At 39.5% G+C, this 21,683-nt stretch overlaps 1 protein-coding gene across 5 annotated transcripts; it reads left to right on the top strand.

The window, feature by feature from the left end:
• Positions 1-16: 16 nt before the first annotated feature.
• ZBTB8OS (zinc finger and BTB domain containing 8 opposite strand) lies at positions 17-18,557 on the top strand. 5 transcript variants are annotated; one of them, XM_054571914.1, is made up of 7 exons: positions 21-349; positions 10,958-10,982; positions 11,251-11,372; positions 11,466-11,548; positions 12,487-12,539; positions 14,122-14,158; positions 16,803-18,557. In XM_054571914.1, exons 1-7 carry the CDS (start codon positions 217-219, stop codon positions 16,884-16,886), a joined length of 537 nt encoding a protein of 178 aa, XP_054427889.1. In that variant the 5' UTR covers positions 21-216; the 3' UTR covers positions 16,887-18,557. The 5 variants fall into 5 exon arrangements, with proteins under 5 accessions (XP_054427890.1, XP_054427889.1, XP_054427894.1 ...); XM_054571918.1 differs by having other exon boundaries at positions 271-353; XM_054571917.1 differs by having other exon boundaries at positions 323-428.
• Positions 18,558-21,683: the final 3,126 nt, after the last annotated feature.

Below are 21,683 nucleotides of genomic sequence, written 5' to 3'. Positions count from 1 at the left end.
CCAGGTCCTCCAATTTGTTTCGTTAGTATTTAGAACCATTGATGCAGCAAGTCCAGAAAATGGGGTATGGACTTTTTAAAGATGTTCTACAAGCGGCAAGGACTAGAACGGAAGTCTTAAGTGATAAAGTACGCCTGAAGTCCCGGTGCTTTAAGGGTGCATGCCAAGGGGCGGGGTTTAAAGCGGAAGTTGTAAATCAGGGCCGAAGTCCAACTGATGAAAGGCGGAAGTAGAGTGCTCAATGCTGCAATCATGGCGCAGGAAGAGGAAGATGTTAGAGACTACAATTTGACTGAGGAGCAGAAAGCGATCAAGGCCAAGTATCCTCCAGTCAATCGGAAGTACGAGTGTGAGTAGGTGGCTCACTTCTTTCATCTCCTCTCCTTGCCCGGAGCTTCTTGGTCTCGTTTACCACTTTCCCGCATAAGGTGCTTCAGATATGATTACATTTCACCCTGTATTGTAGTCTCAGTTGTATTTGTTCGGGGAATGCTGAAGCAAAAACCACCCGGTCTGTGAGAGTCGGAAAAATGGGCTCCCACTTTTACAATTTCTTGATTTTTTTTCCCTGCATATGCCTAATCACATTTATTTTGTGGGAATTCTACTAGTGTATTAAGTCTAGAGATAACCGTATTTTCAAGTGTTTGAGTGATTGTCACCCCCTGATAATCTCCAACAGTGGGATAGAGTGTGGCTAGGTTCACCCTAGCTCATTTTTCTCTCACTTACAAACAGTTTTTAAAACTTTCTTTTCATAGGTACAATATGTGTTTCAAAATTCAAAAAGTTAAACAAATATGTCTTGAAAAGTCTTTCAGGCGTTATCCCAAGAAACTTAGTCGTCCTCACTAGGTTCAAACTGTTTACATGCAAAGACGTTCTAGCATTTACTTTATTTAACCAGTATACAGTTGATGCACATCTGTAATATTTTCACTATTTTACTATTAGACAACACAGCAGCAAATATTCTTGTACATTCATTGTTTTACAGATGTGCAAGGCTATCTGTAAGATACGTTTCTAAAAGTTACATTGCCTTGTCAAAGAATATGGGCATTTTTAACCTCAAAATTATTGTCAAATTGTTCTCCATTGAGGTTTTGCCAGTTTATCCACTCACTAGCATTGCATGGGTATGCCTCTTGCCTCACCCACCAGTTAACTGGTATACCATACTTTTTGTTTTTTCCCTAATTTGTTAAGTATCTTATATTAATTGCATTGTTCTTAGTGTAGGTGAGGTTGAACATAATGTACTGTATTTGGAGCTATTTGTATTTCCTCTCCTGAAATGGGTATATTCATATTCTTAACTCATTTTTCTATTGGGTTGTTGGTTTTGGTTTTTTTTTTTACTATGCAGAAATTTATTTTTATGGCTTCTGGGTTTTATGTATAGGAAGGCCTTGCCTACCCTGAGATTGTAAAATAATTCTCCCTTGTTTTTTTCTAGTAATTTTATTTTACTTTAAAACTTTTATTGAAGTATAACACACATAGAAGATTTTACATATCATTAGTAAATTTCACAAGCTGAATATACCTGTATAGCTAGTAACCAGATTGATAAACAGACTATTACAGCATCCTACAAGCCCCTCTCATGCTCCTTTCCAATCATCATCACTCTCCCTACTTCTCTATTAGCTTAACTTCTAACACTGTAAATTAGCCTTGCCTGTTTTTTTTACAAAAATGGAATCATGTATTCTATAAATGGAGTCATTATGTATTCCTTTTATGTTAGAGTGTTTTGTGCATATTTGTGTAAACCATATTTTTGTTGATAGTTATAGATTGTTCTTGTTTCTAGTATTTTTGTGGGGTCTTTTTCCCACATTAAATCTTGACTATAACAGGATTAGGGTAAGATGGAAAGTATCTGATTTAATTATTTTCTATATAACTTCCCAGGTGTTCTATTACCAGATGTTTATTCTACAGTCTTACCCTGTGTGGTTGAAATGCAAAATCTTCATTATATGCAGAATTCCCTTACCTGTATTAAGGTCTGTAGTTGGATTTACTGTTCTATTCCTTTGTTGTGTCTTTTAACAACAACAACAAAAAGATTTTATTTATTTATTTTTAGAGAAGAGGAAGGGAGGGAGAAAGAGAAGCAGAGAAACAGTGGTGTGTGAGAGAAACATTGATCACCTGCTTCTCACATATGCCCCCAACTGGGGACTGGCCCACAACCCAGGCATGTGCCTTGACCAGGAATCGAACTGGCAACCGTTTGCTTTGCAGGATGACACTCCACCAACTGAACTACATTCTGTCTTTTTATGTGCCAGTTGCACAGTTTTAATTATTGGGGTTTTGTTCTGTCTTGTAATGTCATAGAACAATCTCTCCTTCAGTATTTGCCCCTTTCCTGACATTCTTCCTTTTTAAAAACTTTTTATTTTAAAAGTATCAAATATATACAAAGCTAGGGAACTAGTATGATGACTTTCATTTACACATCACCCAACTTCAGCAATTATCAACTAATGTATTTTTTCACCTTCAACACCATCCATATTCTCCTGTACGTGGTGGGGAAACTTTCCTGTACCCATCTTAGGTTCTCATTCGCTGGGGCCCTGCAAATTAGACTGACCAAAGACAGATTAACTGGAGAAAATGAAATTTAAAGTTTATTTACATGTGCATTGGGCATATATACAGTTGTACTCAGTGATGAGTAACTCAAAGAGATGGTTAGAACTTAAGCTTACAGAAACAATTTTGTAGAGATGTGATAAGAAAGGAAAAGCACTTTTCACATCTGGAGTAGCAAATTGCGGACAGGTAAATATATATGGGAGAACTAATAGAAGATAAGGACTAGTTTAGTTAAGTTTATTATGTAGATTCTTCTGGTGCTGACTCAGCAGATTAGGGTCTAGAATGTTCTTTGGTGATTAATTCTGTCCTTGCTGATAGAAGGACAAAGGGGAATACCTTTACAAATTTATGTCCTCCTTTTAGGTAGATAGTGGCAGGCAGGGAGCTTTTCTAGTATGTTTCTCAGTCGTTTTCAGCTCAAAACAATCTTTATACCAGAGTAGCATATTTTAGGGTGATATATTCTGCCACCTTTCACATCCTTTCCTGTTGTTGTGTTGTTTTTTGTTTTTGGTATTTTTTATTTTTTAAGATTTTATTTATTTATTTTTAGAGAAAGGGGAAAGGAGAGAGAAAAAGAAACATCATTGTGTGGTTGCCTCTCACATACCCCACACCAGGGACGTGGCCCAGCAACCCAGGCATATGCCCTAGACTGGGAATTGAACCAGTGACCCTTTGTTTCGCAGGCGGGCACTCAGTCCACTGAGCCACACCAGCTAGGGCCCTTTCCTGTTACTGTAAAGTAAATCACATACAGCTTTGACCAGAAGACTCAGTTGGTTGGAGCATCAGACCGTATACCAAAAGGTTGTGGGTTTGATTCCCAGTTGGGGCACATATGGGAGGCAATTGATTGATGTTTCTCACATTGATGTTTCCATCTCTGTCTCTTTCTCTCCCTCACCCTTCTTCTGTCTCTAAGAAAATTGTTTTTAAAAATTATTAAAAATATCCTCAGGTGAGGGCTGAAAAAAGAAAAGCAAACCATGGACAAAAAATTACTATTGGCTTTTTCTTTTACAAAGATTTTATTTATTATTAGAGAGAGGGGGAGGGAGGGAGAAAGAAAGGGAGAGAAACATTGATGCATGAGAGATACATCAATAGGTTGCCTCTTGCACCTGGCGTGCAACCCAGGCATGTGTACTGACCGGGAATTGAACCAGTGACCTTTTGGTTTGCAGGCTGACACTCAATCCACACCATCCAGGGTATTTTTTCAATCACATTAATTACAAACTTAATGAGAACTAAAGCTTTAGTATTTATATTGTCTTTTTCTCAACCCAGGAATAAGGTTTGCCTTTCCATTTTTAATATATTACTTTGTGTAACCTAAGGTTATCTCTAGGTATTTCATCTATTTTTTTTCCTTCTGATTCATAATCAGATGTGTTATCCATTGTGCCACTGGCCTGCACCTTCATCTCTTTCTTTTCTGATGGAAATGATCTTTTCTTCCATATTATCTCTGAGGTGCTTGATTATATCTGTGAAAGCTATAGAGTCCTATAATTTCTTATACTGCCTTTAATGAATTCTCTTATGGTTAGTATATTACCAGTTGATCCTCTTGGGCAATCATCATCAAACTTTTTTCATTATACACTCTGAATTTTATATATTCCACTGGATTATTATAACATATGCACTACAAAACTCTGTTTTCTTTCCTCTGGCGCCACTTCTGACACCATGTGTGATTTTTTTGACACTAAGCAATTCTTCAGCTCTCTGTCACCAAATGGATGTCCAGCAATTCAATTCAATTATGACACGAACTCCCCAGTTAGCACAGACCCCAGGTTAAGGTGTCAGTCCCACAAACTGCCTCTATTTCAGACGCCAGCCCCACATGTGGAATCCAGGCTACCCACAATTCTGCTTAGCCTACTGCAAATTCCGATGGTCCTGTTATCGGTAGAAAACAAGTTCTTGCAGTGTCACAAGGAAAAGAATTTCCTGAGACCCACAAGGGAAGATGGGATTCCATGGTAAACTTTAATGGTGATATGAAATTAAGGGAGTTCCTCTCCTGACTTCCCAATACCCTATCTCTGTCTATCTCACCATGGTAAAAGTCTAATATTGTCTTCAGTAGAGCCAGGAGAAAGGCCACTGCTCAAAGTTTCTGCTCCATATTAAAATACAGCTCAGCCCTGGCCAGGTGGCTCAGTTGGTTGGAGCATCATTCCATGCATCAGAAGGTTACAGGTTTGATTCCAATCAGGGCACATACTTAGGTTGTGGATTTCATCCCCAGTTGGGGTGTGTGTGGGAAGCAACCAATTGATGTTTCTCTCCCTCTCTTTATCCCTCTCTTCACCCCCCCCAAGAATAAATTAAAAATCTTAAAAAAAATATATATATATAGCCAAGTCCAGCATCCAGCTAGTTTAGCTTTTGTTCCTGGCTGCGAACCGTTTGTGTGCTGAGCTAGTCAGACTTCTTTCTGGAGCCTGCACAGACATGGGCCATGCAGCTGCTCAGGCCTCTTGGCCATGGAGATAAGACTTGGTGGCGCACGACCCAAGCGCTAATTCCCTGGGTGGGGGGGAGTTTCTTTATTCCCCTTGAATTTTATTAGTTTGGGCTTGGGATGGACCAGGTGTCTTTTCAAAAGAATCAGTTAACTTCCTAAGCTTTCATGGGCTCTGGATAGGTTTACACTCTCTTGTCAGACTGAGAGGCCTCTTTGGTCCAGCATCAGAGCAGGAGGAGGACTGTTAATTCCTTTGGAGGAGCACAGTGCTGTGGTTCCCTGGAGTGTGAAAAGCTGCAGCTTCTTGGCTAAGCAAGCAGGCTCGAGCTCCCCATTTTATTAAACTGATACCTAGTTTCCTTTGCTTCCCTTTCTTTTCTAAGTAATTCGACAATAACATTGCGGTAAGCCCCCCTCAGGCTCAGGTTCAATAATTTGCTAGTAAAATTCACAGAACTAAGATAATCACTTTAGTTATAAATACTAGTTTGTTACAGGAAACGCAACTCAGGAGCAGCCAAGTGGAGGAGATGCATAGGGCAAGGTGTACGGGGAGAGGGTTGGAGCTCCCATGCCCTCTCTAGGCATGTCACCCTCAACACCTTGATGTGTTCACCATTCCGAATGTTCTCTTTGTTCAGAAGTTTATATAAACCAACCTCCTGGTTCTCCCTCTACCAGGTAGGGGGTTGGTGCTGGAAATTCCCACTCTAATCATTTGTTTCATCTACTCTGTGAGATAGCCCCATTCTAAGGCTATCTAGGTCACCTTATTAGCATAGACTCAGGTGTTGTAGAAAGGGGCTTATTGTGAATAACAAGACACTCCTATTACTCAAGAAATTCCCAGGGATTTAGAAACTCTGTGCCAGGAACCCAGGACAGAGATTTTATATATATTATATATATATATAAATATATATATCTCAACATAGATTTTATATATATATGTATATCAACATTCAGTAAAATGCAGCAAGTGAGAATGAGAGAAAAAAGTAAAAAATAGTTTAACTTTATTTATTATGCAGAGAAAACCTGTTGCTTTAAAATCCTGATAATATTTTTTTATGTTATGCATCATGATTATATCTATGGAGATGACTGTGCATTTGTATATATTATTTCAATTTCCCCATAATTGAATTTTTGCATTCCAGGAATAAATCCTACTAGGTCATATGGGTTTTACTTGCCAACATTTTGTACAGAATCCTTGTATTGATGAGTAACCTTGAAGATTTACTTGGCTTTATTAAATGATTCATGCGTTGGGCAGCATCTCAACTAGCAAATAGAAGGAAGCTCTGAAAAGTTGTATAAAAAAAGAAGGCTTTTATGGGCAGAAACTGGCTTGACAAGAAAATTATCCGCAAAAGGCAACGCATGACTGTCCCAGGCAAGGGCATGTTTCTTTGGGGGGAAGGCGGCAGGGTCTGTCAGGCAAATCACCTACCTCACTGGATTGAACAGGAAATTTCACACTGATTGGTTTAGGGTCGCATTCCTGGGTAGGTCTGAAATTAGTCTTAGTGTGGTGCTCTGAAGCCGAGTTTGATGTTCCTTCGCCTTCACTCTGAGGCCTGTTTTTCCTCTGTGACTCAGTTCAGTTGTCATCTCATTCATTCAGTATTTTTGAGAACTAGCTGTGGATAAGGCGCTGAGCAGAAATTGGGAATAAAAGAATGAGCAAGCAAATACAGATTACCCTTAGTTTTCTGGTGTTTAAAGTGTTAAGTTGTTTCATTTGGGAATCCTTACCTGCACCCTTTAGTCTAGGTTCCATTATGTCTTATGCTCTCCTATCATAATGTTGTCAGTATCGCAAGGAGAAGAATTTCCTGAGACCCCATGGGAAGAGGAGGCTCTGTGGTGTGGTTTATTGATGATGTAAATTTAAGGGGATTGCCCTCCAGTTTCCATCCATTTCTCCATGGAAGAAGTCCAATCTTGTCCTTAACAAAGCCAAAGCGTGAGTCAGTTTCCAGAGTTTCTGCTCCATATTACAGTCCAGTCCAGTCCAGCATCCAGCTAGCGGGGAGAAGGAGAGGGAGAGAAACATCGATGTGTGGTTGCCTCTCACACGCCCCCAACCGGAGACCATTGTACAACCCAGGCATGTGCTCTGACTGGAAATTGAACCAGCGGCCTTTTGGTTTGCAGGCCCCACTCAATCCACTGAGCCGCACTGGCCAGGGCGGTATTGTACATTTTATGTCTTTTTTTTTTGCCATTTAGTTCTTTTTCATTGTTAATTATATCATTTGTAATCAATAATCTAGCCTCTAGCTTACAGTGTTTTGTCTCTTATACATGATTTAAAATGTATAGCTCAGTCGACCATATTATGGTACAAAGATTTCTGTGGTTACTACCATTGTACGCTTGTTCCTGGGGTGGGGACAAATGCATCTTTTGAGTTTGTCAGAATATTGAGTCATTCTGGCCCCTATAAACTCAACACTTGGTCTTGGATAATCTTCCTTACAGAATTTTATGGTCAGTGCATTATCATCTTATTTGCATCTTTAAATGTTTAGTCATAGGTCTTAGATAATCTTTCTTATAGAATTTTATGGTTAGTGCATTATCACCTTCCTTGTATCTTTAAATATTTAGTCATACATAATAGTGGCCTATAAAATAAATTTATAGACATAATTATGAACTGCTATAATTACAATTATTTATAAAGATAAAATCATTTAAAATGGCAAAGGACATCAGTAAAGGGAAGGACAGATGTTGAGGACTTTCAGTATATACGACTGAATATCTTTCTTTATGTAGTGTCATGGTTGAGAGACTTGTCTTTGCAGGTAGAAAATGCAGGTTCCATTTCTGATAATGCCATTTGGGGGATGCGAGTTGGAGTGGTTCTTCCCACACTGTGTCTGGGAGCTCCTCATCCAGGGAGAGCAGAGTCTTGTTCTCCAACGTCACATCCCAGTGCAAGGCCCTCTGAGCTGGACCCAGCGTTCTCACTACTCCTTAGTGAGTTCTGTGGCCTCATTCCTGAATGTCGCCTGTCTGCTTTACCGAGTAGACTCTGCTCCATGCTCTCTGTTTCCAGGTCTGTCTGCTTATCGTTACTTTTAAAAGAATAAGTATTTAAAATCAGTTTTTACTAATTTCTAATTAGTAAAATTAGAATTTTTACTAAAATTTTCTAAGTTAAATTTTCTAATTTGGTTAATATTGCCAGGTACTACTCATAAACAAAAGCTTTTTGAGGTCCTCAGTAATTTTTAAGAGAGTAAAAGCATTTCTGAGACCAAAAAATTTGAGAACCACTTCCCTATAGCAATCTGTTATTGTAAAAAATTGTTTTTTTTTATACTGAGGTATAATTTTCATATGGTAAAAATGCTGAGATCTTAAGTCTGTTGAGTTTTGAAAAACAGATACATCTGTGTAAACAACACTTCAGTCAAGCTCTGGAACATTTTCATCACTCTGGAAAGTTCCCTCTTTGCTCCTTTCCAGTGACTCCCCTAGGCCCTTCCTTACCTTGAGGTGAACACTGTTCTGATTCCCGTCACTGTAGCTTAATTTTGCCTGTTTTAGAGCCTCATATTTAGAGTCCACTCATGTATAAGTGGAATCACAGTATAGATCCTTTTTTGTCTGGCTTTCTCACTCAATATTAAAGATAAACACAGTCAGACGTTAGAGTGATGAATGGATATTATCAGTAACTACTGACAGTAGAGGAAGCTGAGTTCCATTCTGATTCGTGCAGGGGTGACTGGGCCTTTTAAAGGGAGAAAGGAATGGAGGGAGAGGAGAGGAGGGAGCTCAGTGGAGACTGAGAAGGAAAAATTACAAAAGTTTGGGTTGGTTTCAGTGTAAACTCAGTTAGGCCAGCAGTGTTTGCTGGCTGGCAGTTACCCAGTTAGGATTCTGTCCTTCCTGATGATTGCATTTCAAAGGAATGGCTCTGGAGCCCTTGAGAAAGACACTTCTGAGCTGTAAAAGATAAAATATTCACAATGTAAGTCCTTTTTAGTAAATGTTCTAAGAGAGGGAGGTCAAGGGCCTGTGGTCAGGTGTTGGCTAGAACAAACAATAAATTCTTCTGGCTGTGTTGCATTTCTTGGGGAAGCATTGTAAGCGGGAAGGGGGATGGGGGGCGGGGGTTAGGATAGGGATAAGGAATGTAATCCTAGGAAGGTGGGTGGCTTTACGCTGCAAGAAGCCATGCTCAAGTTTGGCCAGGTCTCAGTGCAGGGGGGTTTGGATGAAGTTGTTAGGTGCTGAGAGTTCTGTAGTTTTCACTTAATGTTTTTGAGATCCATGTTAATAAAATATCAGTAGTTAACACTTTCCTATTGCTGAGTAGTATCACATTGTTTTCCACGGGGTTTGTTGTTTTTTTTAAAGATTTTATTTATTTTTAGAGAGAAGGGAAGGGAGAGAGAAAGAGGGAGAGAAACATCAGCGTGTGAGAGATACATTGATTGGTTGCCTCTCGTATGCCCCCTGACTGGGGACCTGGCCTGCAACCTAGGCACTTGCCCGGACTGGGAATCAAATCAGCAACCTTTCTGCCCGCAAGGCAGCACTCAGTCCACTAAGCCACGCCATCTAGGGCATCCTCAGTTTATTTCATTTGTTCTCTTGACAGACATTGGGTATTTAATGTGGGGGAGTAAAATTGCTGTGAATATTCTTATGTGTCTTTTTGTGGATACATGCTCTAGGGTTAATACTAGTCATTTTCTTTGAACTAGTTTGTCACCTCTGCTGGTCATGAGCCCCTTAGTGCCTGAAGTATTTGAAGTCCTCAGTAATATATCTGAGTAAATTAGAGATGAGTTTGAACCTCAGGTCCCACCAGAAGGTCATGTGTTATGGTATAAAGTGAATTAAATTGGGAGATAGAATCTCAGTTCTAGTCCTAACTCAACCTCTAATCAGTGGTGTAGTCCTGAACAAGTCACACAATTTCTAGATTTCAGGTTTCTTCTTGTAAGTGAAAAAATTATATTAAATGGTCTCCAAGATTTCCTTTTATCCTGAATATTCTGTGACTCTAGTGGGAAGAATTGATAAACATAATACAAGAAGAATAGACTGAAATGTTGAGGTAACAGATCCAGTAGGAGCCTGGTATAGTAGTATTTGTTACTGATATTCCTGTGAGAATATCAGGAAAAAGCTCATAATACATATTATAGAGTTTACTTTCTAAAACTATTTTATCAACCAACTACAACATCAAGGAGTTCTTCAAAATGCTAGAAGTAAACAGATAAAAAAACTTGGCTCTTGTTTTTAAAAACCCAAAAACTATTTCATCTAGGATTTGGCTAGCTGTTCATGAAAAGGTGAAGCATGGAAATCTGGGATTTTATATCTTTGATGATAATATAGTTCCTAGAATTTTGATCATTCTCACAGTAGATAGTCATTTGTTTTGTGAGGAAAAGTAACTCATGTCAGGAAATGACTTTTTTTATTGAGAAACTATGATGTATTAGACACTTTTTAGGTCACTTAGAAGACCAGTGCCCTGCTGCCTTCCAGAAATTCTTTCTTTTAGAAGTAAATTTTGGGATTAAAAAATAACCTTTCAACATCAACATGCTAATATTATCTTACTGTTAGTTCTTTAGCCATTTATTTAATTCATATTAACCGACAACTGTAAATCCTTAGAAGAAATTTTAGAAATGAAAAGTAACCCTTAATAATGCAACCAACTTTTGTGTAAATGAAGAGCAGAAGGTGTGATCTGCCCACATTTTCTCTCTCCAAGGTTGATGTTCTTAAAAATGAAGTAGAGTTCTTTTCTTGTGATTAGCAAGTCCAGTTTAGTTACTTATCAGTGTTTTTCACTCTCTCCCTCAGATTTGGATCATACAGCGGATGTCCAGTGAGTATAGCTGGAGTTGATGCCTTTGAAACCATGTATTTAAATAAGAAGGCTGTTGTTTTAAGCTTGATGTTCCCAGTTTTCATTTTTCTCCTATTTTGGTTCCCTTAGAACATGAAAATGATGGCTTAAAAGCACCCAGTTACAGTACCATTGAAATAAGTCCTTTGGTTTTGTATTTACCATATGGATTTTATTTTGACTTTGCTGTCAGGTTTCCTCTCTTGCAGTGGATTATATTACACAGGGCATGAATGTATTTCTTTAGGTTACACGCATGGGGAGATACTCTGGAGGAAGCATTCGAGCAGTGTGCAATGGCCATGTTTGGTTACATGACAGATACAGGGACTGTGGAGCCCCTCCAAACAATGGAAGTAGAAACACAAGGTAACCAGTTTATTTTTTTCCTTTTTTATTTATTTGTTAGTTAATTAATTAATTAAACATTGTACTATTATGGTTCTTTTTGATCCTATGTAGGAGATGATTTACAATCTCTTCTGTTTCACTTTTTGGATGAGTGGCTTTATAAGTTCAGTGCGGATGAATTCTTTATACCCCGGGTAAGCAAGGAATTTTTTTTTTTTTTTTACTGAGCATATGGGTTCTTAGTTCATATTTTAATACAGCGCAAGTGATCTAAAGAAGAACATGTGATGTAAAACCAAGCTGTACAGATATGTAACAATGATACTGATTTGCAGAGATTATCGTGACCATAGGCTCTTCTTGGTTAACCTGAGTTTGCCTACGTATATGCCATTTGTGTTTAGAGCTCGTTATATATTTGTCACTAATCAGGATTGTGTGATAAGAATGCACTTACTCTCTTTATTGGCACTTTTTATGTCTCCCAAGTTTGAGCTATGGTTGTGTCCATTTATATGTTCCTTTTCTCCCATTTGAAATTTAGCAGCTCTGCCATGTTGGCCTAAGTTAAAAAATTGGTTCTTTTAGATTTCCTGAATGTGAAAAAGAAAAAACCAAAGGGAGATTGCTTGTTGCCATCAACATCTGGAAGGAAATACCTCTCCAGCACCATTGTTATCTAGCATACATGGCTCCCCTTTGCTCCCCTAATTCCTCATTTTTTCCCTTACCAGTTCCACTACACATACCCTTCCAGCTGGGTCATTCATCTTACAGAGTTCAAGTGCCTGCAATATTACATAAAAATAGACTAAGAGTTCTGTCAATTATACCTCAATAAAGTTGATAAAAATAGGCTGAGTATTAAATCTTAGTCTTCCTCTGTCTTACAGAAAAGTTCTTTTGACCCTGTTTTTATATTGTACATATTCAAGAATACCTCCCTTGAATATGTAAGAATAAAACATTTTTTCCTTGAAGTATATTTAATTTATTGTTCTATTTTAGTTAACATTTTAATCTTTGCATAATCGAAGTTGTATGCTGTTATCTAGAAGAGGTTACCTAGACATTTGTTTAGTAGCTGGTCTATAATGAACTTTTTTTTTAATTAAATGTTTTTCCTTTTTAGGAAGTGAAAGTACTTAGTATTGATCAAAGAAATTTCAAATTACGGTCAATTGGGTAAGTTTTGAAAATCTTTTAACTAGCAAGTTATGAAAGATGTTAAGTTACATTTTTCACTGAACTTAGCAGACAGAAAGTAAGAAAGTCAGAAGACCAGTTGCACCTCACTAGGGAGGGCTTTTCAATTGATTAAGTAGGTTAACCTTCATTAGACACCTAGGAGGGAGAGCTCACCTCAGCTTTGGAGGACCAGAAACTTATCAGGACAAATTTGATTTGAGTTGTTAAAGCTGATTGCCAATTTGTTGATTTTTAGCACAAAAAAAATATATAATTGCTAGTTGGTATAGATAAATGCATAAAGCCTCGCTTGGCAATGGGAAATACTAATTTGTCTTTTCTCATAGATCCTCACACCTGGGCTCCATTCAAACCAGTTTCTTCTATTAAATTATTCTTTTCCTCCAGAGTTTGTTGATAGTTGATTAGATCACTTTGTCTTAGAAATTTTCTTTTTATTGTTGTTCAGTTACAGTTGTCCTATTTTCCCATTACTCTCCGCTGCTCTACCCACCCCCCACCTCCCATATTCAGTTCTCCCGCCTTCATTGTCTTTGTCCGTGGGTCCTTTATACATGTTCCTTGACTTCACCCTTCCCCTTCTTTCCCCCATTATCCCCATTCCCCATCCCCTCTGGTGATTAGGTCGCTTTGATTGCACTTGGTGTTTCCCAAGTTTCTTTAGTCACTCAATGATATCTTTTGTGTTATTTTTATATAAAGCCTATCTTTCCCATTTCACATTGAATTTTATTTCATAAGTTTCTTTTTGTAAAGTGAGGTTTTTAATTATCACCACTTTTTCGGGTGGTTTGAGCAAATAGGCTTATCCACGGTACTTAGCTAATGAATGGTTGAACAAAGTTTTAAAACTTTCCTCTTTCTGCTACTACTGGTGCTTCTACTGCTGTGATCTTCAGCCACATTAGTTTTGAAGGGAGAGAGGACACTTAGTTCTAGCCAAGTTCTAGGAGAGTGACTCCCGTTGTAGTGCCTTTCATATACAGACAAGGGCATTTTTTTTAAAGTTATAAAATGCAAACCAAGGTCAGACCATAGTATAAAATCTATTATTTTGCCTTATTTTGCTTTCTCCTATGGGACATATTTTATTAGTTCTGTATCCTTGAGTACAGTGAAAATTTTGGACATGCTACCCTATTATGAAATAATATTCATTAAAGAATGTTTATTGAGAATCTGTGCACACTATACTAGGGTACATTTTTTAAAGATTAACTGTCAACTTTGTTTAAATGGCTGTTGCACACAAGTCCTTCAGTAGCTGTATCTGCTGGCAATCAAAATGAAATTTATAGCTCCTTACCCCTTCCATCTCTTGGCTTTCTAGTACCTTACCTACATTTGTAAGGCTAATTTTAAAATATGTAAATAGGGGGAGGGCTTAGAGGGAAGTGGAAGAGGGTATGGAGGGATAAAGGGTGATGGATAGAGAATTGACTTGGAGTGGTGAACACACAATACAGTGTACAGATGATGTGTTAGAGGATTGTGCAGTTGAAAACCTGTATAATTTTATCTTGGAAATCTTAATTATGCTTTAATTTTCCTTCTCAAGGTGGGGAGAAGAATTCTCATTGTCCAAGCACCCTCAGGTATGTTTTTACTTTAGCCATTAAAAACATTTTATACTTCCTTACCAAAAAGTTTGAGGTATGTGACAATAAATTTCAGTGACTTCTAATAAATTAGTGTAAAGTGGTAAGTTTTCCTCAGCTGTCTTTGACCTCTCTGGACACATATTTTGTTAAAACACTGATTTCACACATCTGGTTTGGTGGATTAAGAGTCAGCACTTGGATTCCAGTAGAGTCAGGTTTGTTACTGATTATTGTGGGACTTAAAAGTAAGTCCCTTGCCTTTTCAGGCTTTGATTTCTTCCTCTGTAATGAAGGTTTTGGATTAGATATTTTCTCAAGGCCCTTCTGTGCCTTTCTGTATTTGCCAGTTTGTACGGCTTCACTTTGTATTAGTCAAATCTGTTGGAATTAGGGGTGGACAGAATTTTCCTGTAAAGGGCCAGATAGTGTTTCAAGCTTTGCGGGTAGAGCGATGGAAGGGCCACCCCTCACTATTCTGTTGTAACACTGCAATGGCGTAGACAATATGTAAATGAATAAATGTGATGGTGTTCTAGTAAAATTTTATGGACACTGAAACTTGAATTTCATACCATTTTCATATGTCATGAAATTTTCTTTTTTCCAACCATTTAGAAATATAAAAATCATTCTTAGTTTGTGGGGCTATACGAAGACAGGTGGCAGGCTGGAGCTGGCCCGTGATTTGTGGTTTGCCAACCCCTGTGTTTGGGTCAAGGAGACCTAATTACTTGGAGGTGTCTGGGAAGTGCTGGTCTCATTTCTTCAACCATGATATAATGAAATGAAGCCTGGTGCCGGATTCTCAGAAGAGAGCAGCATAAAATGAAGAGAAACCAGGATTGGAACATATGAATTGAGAACATCATTTTTATAATACAAATGACGCATGGATTTTTTCGAACATGTTATAATTGAGATGTTTATTAGACATCCAAATGGATATATCTAAATTATCTAAATAGGTATTTATCTATAGCATGAGTTGTTCAGGAGATAGGAGTGCCTGGAAATACAGAGTAGCAGTCAACACTGAATAGATGATATCTGTAGCCATAGGACTAGATAAAATTACCTAGGAGGACGGTAGCTAAGAGAGCAGGAGAAAGGACTGAGCCCTGGGGCATTAAATTTGGATCCAGAAAGGAAAAGGGGGGGAAGGAGAGCATAGTGAGAGGGAGCAAGAGAAGAGGGCAGCCCCAAAAGCCAAACATCTAAAGCTGCTCAGGGGTTGAGAAAGGTAAGGACAGAGAATTGACCTTGGATTTACTAATCAGTGGAATGATGGAAATATTTGGGGTGGGTCAAAGAAGGAATTCAGAGTTGGGAAATTAGAGACAGTATATTGATACAGTTCTTTTGAAGAGTTTGCAGAAAATGGGAACATACGGATCGAAAAATAATAGCTAGAGGGGTATTTGGCCAATAAGGAAGTGTTGTGCTTTGCCTTGTATTAGCTAGAAGGTTTTGTAGCACCATTGTATGCTAAATGGAAATGATCTAGTACATGGGGGGAAATTGATCATGCTGGAGAGGGAGAGTAATTTTAGAGCAAAAACCTTAAGTAGGTAAGCGCTAGGGGGTGGGGGGAGCAGATGGAGTGATCAAGTGAGGTTGGCCTTCTCATAGGAGCAGAGACTGGCCGTTACAACAGGAGGAAAGGCTGGTGGGATACAGATACAGTAGGGTGGTAGATTTGTTAACGGGAAGATGAGTCAGTTCTTGTTGATTGCTCTTGTTTTCTCTAGAAGGCACCGTCGAAAGAGAGTGAGAATGAAGTGGGGGGCTAGAGGCAAAGATGAGAAATTTCCATGGCCTCAGAGTGAGAAAGTGAATTTTGTGGTAAATATACAATCGGATTACTGGTCAGTGCTGAGTATCCTTTTGAGAATTGTGGACAGACTTTTAAGGTGGTGCCAGTTTGCATGGTGTGTGCTGCCACAGACAGAAAGTTGAATATGGTTGAGGTGGTTGTCTCCCCTGGTGGTTATGGTGGAGGGGAAAAAGAGGCAGGTGCCGTTCAGATCCGTCTGAAATCTTCAGATTTCTTTGGTGCCATAGAGCTAGCACATGCCAGTCCCCTAGTCTCTGATACATTTTGTAGTGCACAGAATTATTGTAAAAGGAACTAAAAGAACATCAAATACTGTGTTTCTGCACTGGGGCAGGGCATTGTCATGTATCAGAAAACACGTGGAAAGAAAACAACCCTTCAACGTAAAGTGAGTATTGGCAGCTGAGAAGAGAATAGACTGAGTTCTTCAGGCCCAGGTTAGACTGCAAAAAGAAAGTCTTGAGAAGGAACCCTAAGCAACTAGTAGGAAAGTGTTGTGTTATTTGACTCAGCGTATTTGATCAGTGAAAAAGCTGATGCCCAGAGAGGTCAGACAACTTCCATACCCAGGTGGAAACAAAGCCAGGATTGGAGTTCTGTCCCTTCACTGCAGTTTGGTGCATATGTTGTTTTTATTGGATCAGTGTGTAATCCTATACCAATTTGATAACTAATCTTTTTATTGAATTTTTAGTTTTTCAGAATAATAAAATTTTGACTTTCTGCCAATTGTTGCTAGAGTTAATGATTCTGATTTCAATGTCCTTTTTTTCCTATTTGTTTTTTCTCTAACCCCAACTTTAGGGAACTGAAGTCAAGGCAATAACATATTCAGCAATGCAGGTGTATGAAGAGAAGCCAGAAGTTTTTGTGATCATTGACATTTAAGATACAAAAAACAAACAAAATCTCCTATGAAGAACTGTGTTTTTCTCTTCCTTTTGAAAAGATACCATGATATAAATTCTACAATGTCTGATGATATACAATGATACACAAAACAAATTTTTGATTTAAAAGTGTAACTTTCACAAATGGGAAATGAAGGCATTGCCTTGGTCTATGTTAACCAGATATTCAAATGCTAAAGAATTCTTCACATGGCAAGTATGGTTCCTCATTTACTCGCTGCTGAAGCAGCAGGGGCCTCACACCCTTCCGGTGGAATGCCAGCTCTCCAGCCTGGTCCCGGAATGGACCGTATGGACACTTTCTTGTTTTCCTGTAAGAAAAATGTAATGCCCTCACAAGTGGGCCCTTCCTTCTAACATGTAATTTTATATTAAAACCAGTTTATTTATACAGTTAGAGAAGAACACCAATGTGTGAGAAACATCTATTGATTGCCTCTTGCACTCCCCCAATCAGGGATGTGACCCACAACCCAGGCCTGCGCCCTGACTGGGAATCTGACCAGCGACATTTGGGTTCAAAGGCGCTCAACCCACTGAGCCACAACAGCCAGGACGGAACTTTTTAAAAATGTACTTGTTTTTAAAAAATTACCTAAGCTCTTTATTTCTAAGGAGACAGGAGTCTAGGAAAATGACTAAAATGATCTGAACTTTTCAAAGTAGATGACTTTAAAAAAAATGAAATTGCTGTGGTTTGACTTGCAACATTATTCTTTTCATTAATTGGTGTGTTCTTGTGATACAAAAGGTTGCAAAGTTGCTATTTATTCACACAAATGTGAGGAGAGATTGCCACTGGCAGTGCTAAATATTATTACATTAGGCTGAACTCGACCTCAGAGGAAGCGATTGTGAGCTTTCCAAGTGTCCTTCCTGAGCACTGCATTATTTTCCCTGGGTATTTAACAGCGAGGCTAATGAAGGCTGGGCGAAGCGCCTGTGGCTCTTCAGTACCTAGTGGGATCAATGGCGTAGTGCTTCATAACCTTCTTTAATCTTAGGCACATTTTGCACGTTTGGATTCCGGCCCTCCAAGCAAGAAATGTCTAGAATCTCTACCTTTTGTTAGGATGAATTTCCAGACTGAGGTGGGGCTCTTTTTTCATGAACCTCTTTGCACATCATAGGCTATGTGGGGGGTTGATGTGAAAAATAAACAAAGGGATACCATGAGAGCCACAACTAAAGTAAGACTCTTGGGATATATTAAGCCAAGTAGGGTACCAGCCTGACTCAGAGGAAAAGCACAGACATTTCTCTTACCACCAATGCTATATAATGGGGTTCAGTAAAAACAAGTCAGACATTGTTATGCAATACAAATTGTTTTTATAGTAAGTATATAATCTAATACAATTTTAAACATTAGTTTGTTGGTTTTAAAATACACTAAAATGGCCCTGGCTGGTGTGGCTCCGTTGGAGCGATGTCCCATACACGAAAAGGTTCCAGGTTCTATTCCCAGTCAGGGAACACACCTAGGTTATGTGTTAAATCCCTGGTTGGTGTGTGTGTATTCAACCAATCGACGTTTTTCTCCCTCCTGCCCTCCCTTCCTCCCTCTCTACAAGCAATAAAAAAAAAAATGCCCTTGGTCGAGGATTAAATAAATATACCAAAATGAAGATACTACATGGCAGAAAAATGAGTATGTTATTCTTACTATGTGAAGGTGGCTTTTTTGTGTTTGCCTATCACATAAACTTTTAAATATTTTATTAAAGTATAGTTAGCATACAAGTGTCCCCAGCTTCCCCAGGATAGTTAAAAATCACTGTTAAAAGATATATATATATTATATATATATATATATATATATATATTTTTTTTTTTTTGTTTTTGTTTTTGTTTTTGGAGGGAGAGGGAGAGAAACACTATGTGCAAGAGAAACGTACCAGTTGCTTCATGTGTGCCCCCAACTGGTGACCTGGCCCCCAGTCCAGGCATGTGCCCTGACCATTAATCAAACCTGCAACTTTTTGGTTTGCAGGCCAGCGCTCAACCCACTGAGCCACACCAGCCAGGGTGGAGCTGTGGAATTTAAACACTACTGTGCTGACATTTTTATTTTGGGGTTGTAGTGGTTAATAGCACAAACCAGAACCAGATCACTGGGGTTCTAGTCCTGGTTCAACCACTTACTAATTCTCCGCTTTGGGCATGTTACTTAACTTCTCTATGCCTCAATTTCCTAATTTTAAGTAGTGACATTAGTACTTGTAGGATCATTGAGAGGATTTTATATACATATAAAGCTCTTAGGACAGTGTCTGACAGAGTAAATGCTCAGTAAATGAGGGCTCGTAGTATTATTGGGGCAAACAAATTATAGTAGCCCCCTTACTTTTGTCCTTAATTTTAAAGTCCACAGTGCTTGGTTAGGGGGTGTGACCATCCTAGAGACAACCCTGGTGGCAGTCAGTGCCATTCTCCTAAAGTCTCCATATAATAAGGGCAAGCAAAGCCACAAGTCTCTGCTTCTCCCTCCTTCTCTACTCCTAGTCCTTTCTGTATTAATCAACTTCTTCGTAACATCCAAGTTGAGTGTCTATTTTCAAAAGGTGTGCCTATTCCATTATGCCAAACCAATTGCCCTTCCATTTATGGTCCCTGATTGACTCCTTGTAACTCACAGTATTAAACATTCAAGGGCTGTTATCACATTGAGAAGAAAAATGAACAAAGTATCGGGCAACTTTGTTTCTGCCTTTATCATCCCAATGGCCTCTCCTGATTTCAGTACCAGAGCAGCCTACCCACTTGCACCAGCAAAGGTCACACCCCCTAACTCACTAGTCTGCCGTGGTTTTTTTTTTGCTCAGATTCTTTTTCTCTTCATTTTTATAACAACTTTATAATTCACATACCATACAGTTACCCCTATTTAAAGTACAGTTCCATGGTTTTTAGTATATTCACAATTATATGCAGCCATTACCATAATCAATGTTAGAACATGTTTCCTCCTAAAAGGAAACCCATTGTTAAGCAGTCATCTCCCCCATACTGCCAGGCCCTGGGCAGCCACCAGTCTACTGTCTGTTCTGTTACCAGGTTCTTACCAGTGGGTACGTTGGGCGCATACGGAAGGCAGCCGGTCCATGTTTCTCACATCAGTGTTTCCCTCTCCTCCCTCCCCCTCAAAAAAAAAAAAATCTTTCAAAATATATCAGCATATTGGATTAAAGACTGTTTGTGTTACTTTTGTATGTTTTTATACAAAAACAAAATAAATACAATATTCTCCCTGCCCAAATTGAATTCACTCTAGGGAACTGGATGGAAGGGGATGCAAATGAAGATACTAAGGTACTTGTTGAAGAAATAAATGGATGTACTTCTGACACTGGTACTTTCTACCTCACATTATTATTAGCCCTATGTAAGTCTCTCCACCTGGAATGTAAATTTCCTCCAGGACGTCATTTCATTCCTCTGCCTTGCATGTGATTTCCCGAAGTCATTTTAAATGCCTCACCTTAAAATATGTGGACGGAGAGAGAGGGAGGGAGGGAGGGGGGGGGAGAGAGAGAGAGAGAGAGAGAGAGAGAGAGAGAGAGAAAGAAAATATATATATACCTGAAAGGTTGGAGCCAAAGCCTCTGCATCCAATTTCCTTCTTGAAACTTTCTCTGATCTTGGCCAAGTGTTCTCGCCACTCTAACCCTCAGTTTCTTCATTCCCCAAAATAGTACCAACCTCACGTGGCTGTCAGGATAAAACTTGGTCAGTGTCTCTTAAAGAGTTATGACTCCCTCAAAAAAGGATGGGAAGAGGAGGAAGGGAAGAAACTAGAAAGAGCAGGGACCCTGGGTAAACTTGAACACTGAGTCAGAATCTGGTCAACAGTCCGATCCCAGAGTGGGAGTCATTCCCTAAACAGGCTGGTGCAGGTTCCTCCCTGGTGCCTTTCCCCGGCTCCTATTGGCTGGGCTTCAGACGACCGGAGCACCAAAGGCGCTGATTGGCCGTTGGGAGCAGCTAGGCCAGGGGCGTGATCCCTGCAGCGTCTGTGACAAGAGGGTTGGGGCGCCGGCGATTTCAGGGATGCGCAAAGTATTTAAGTGCTTTGTCCCGCCGATAAGAGCACTGTAACAGTGGGGATGGAATAGACCAGCTCTCCCGCCGGTAGGGCCACGGTTTTAGGCATCGGCAGGCATCCCAGTACCTGGGCTCGAATCCCAGCAACGCTTGGAGTGGTTGGTGGCTTTGGGGTCATTTCTCAGGCCGCAGCTTCCTCCTGTTTTTAAATGGGAAAGGCGCGAGTGCACCTAGTAGGGTCTAGTAGATCCCTGGCAAATGCAGGCTCTTTATTGGGCGCCCAGTAGGCACTACAGAAAATTTGTATTGAACGTCGTTCCCCCCACCCCGCCCATCCTCCACCACCCAGACTCTAGTGTTGCGGGCGTCTGGTAGGTCAAGGCCCGCTCCGAGGCCCTAGCTGCCAGTGTAGTCTTCCTCTGTCACCCACCTGAGCAAGAATAAATGTCGCTACCAATTAGGATGAAAAACCGATCTTTCACTTTTAAACATGCCCCCAAATACTGGAGCGTCTGGGGCCAATGCTTATAGGCACTGCTTTTCACTGCTGTGTTCCTCGTGGATCTTTTCCTCCAGGGTGGGGGGAAAAAAAAAGCTTTAGATCAACTCACGCAACAAAAGGCACAGTATTTTTATTTAATTTCAGCATTCAACCTTTTTGAATTATAGAAGAATGTGCCGCTTCGTTATTGGATACTGTGTGTTGGGGTGGGGATGGGAGTGGGGGAGA

Source organism: Pteronotus mesoamericanus, unplaced genomic scaffold, assembly GCF_021234165.1.
Source record: "Pteronotus mesoamericanus isolate MK-2021 breed Mesoamerican mustached bat unplaced genomic scaffold, CSHL_Meso_final contig_221, whole genome shotgun sequence".
NCBI lineage: Eukaryota > Metazoa > Chordata > Mammalia > Chiroptera > Mormoopidae > Pteronotus > Pteronotus mesoamericanus.
This window is presented reverse-complemented; position numbering and strand designations above follow the sequence as displayed.

What these genes read in the sequence shown, in the direction of transcription:
- ZBTB8OS (XM_054571914.1), top strand. Translation starts at nt 217, where the DNA reads ATGAAAGGCGGAAGTAGAGTGCTCAATGCTGCAATCATGGCGCAGGAA. An exon ending in AATGGAAGTAGAAACACAAG is followed by an intron (nt 11,373 to 11,465) that starts GTAACCAGTTTA and finishes GATCCTATGTAG; the next exon opens with GAGATGATTTACAATCTCTT. An exon ending in CATTGTCCAAGCACCCTCAG is followed by an intron (nt 14,159 to 16,802) that starts GTATGTTTTTAC and finishes CCCCAACTTTAG; the next exon opens with GGAACTGAAGTCAAGGCAAT.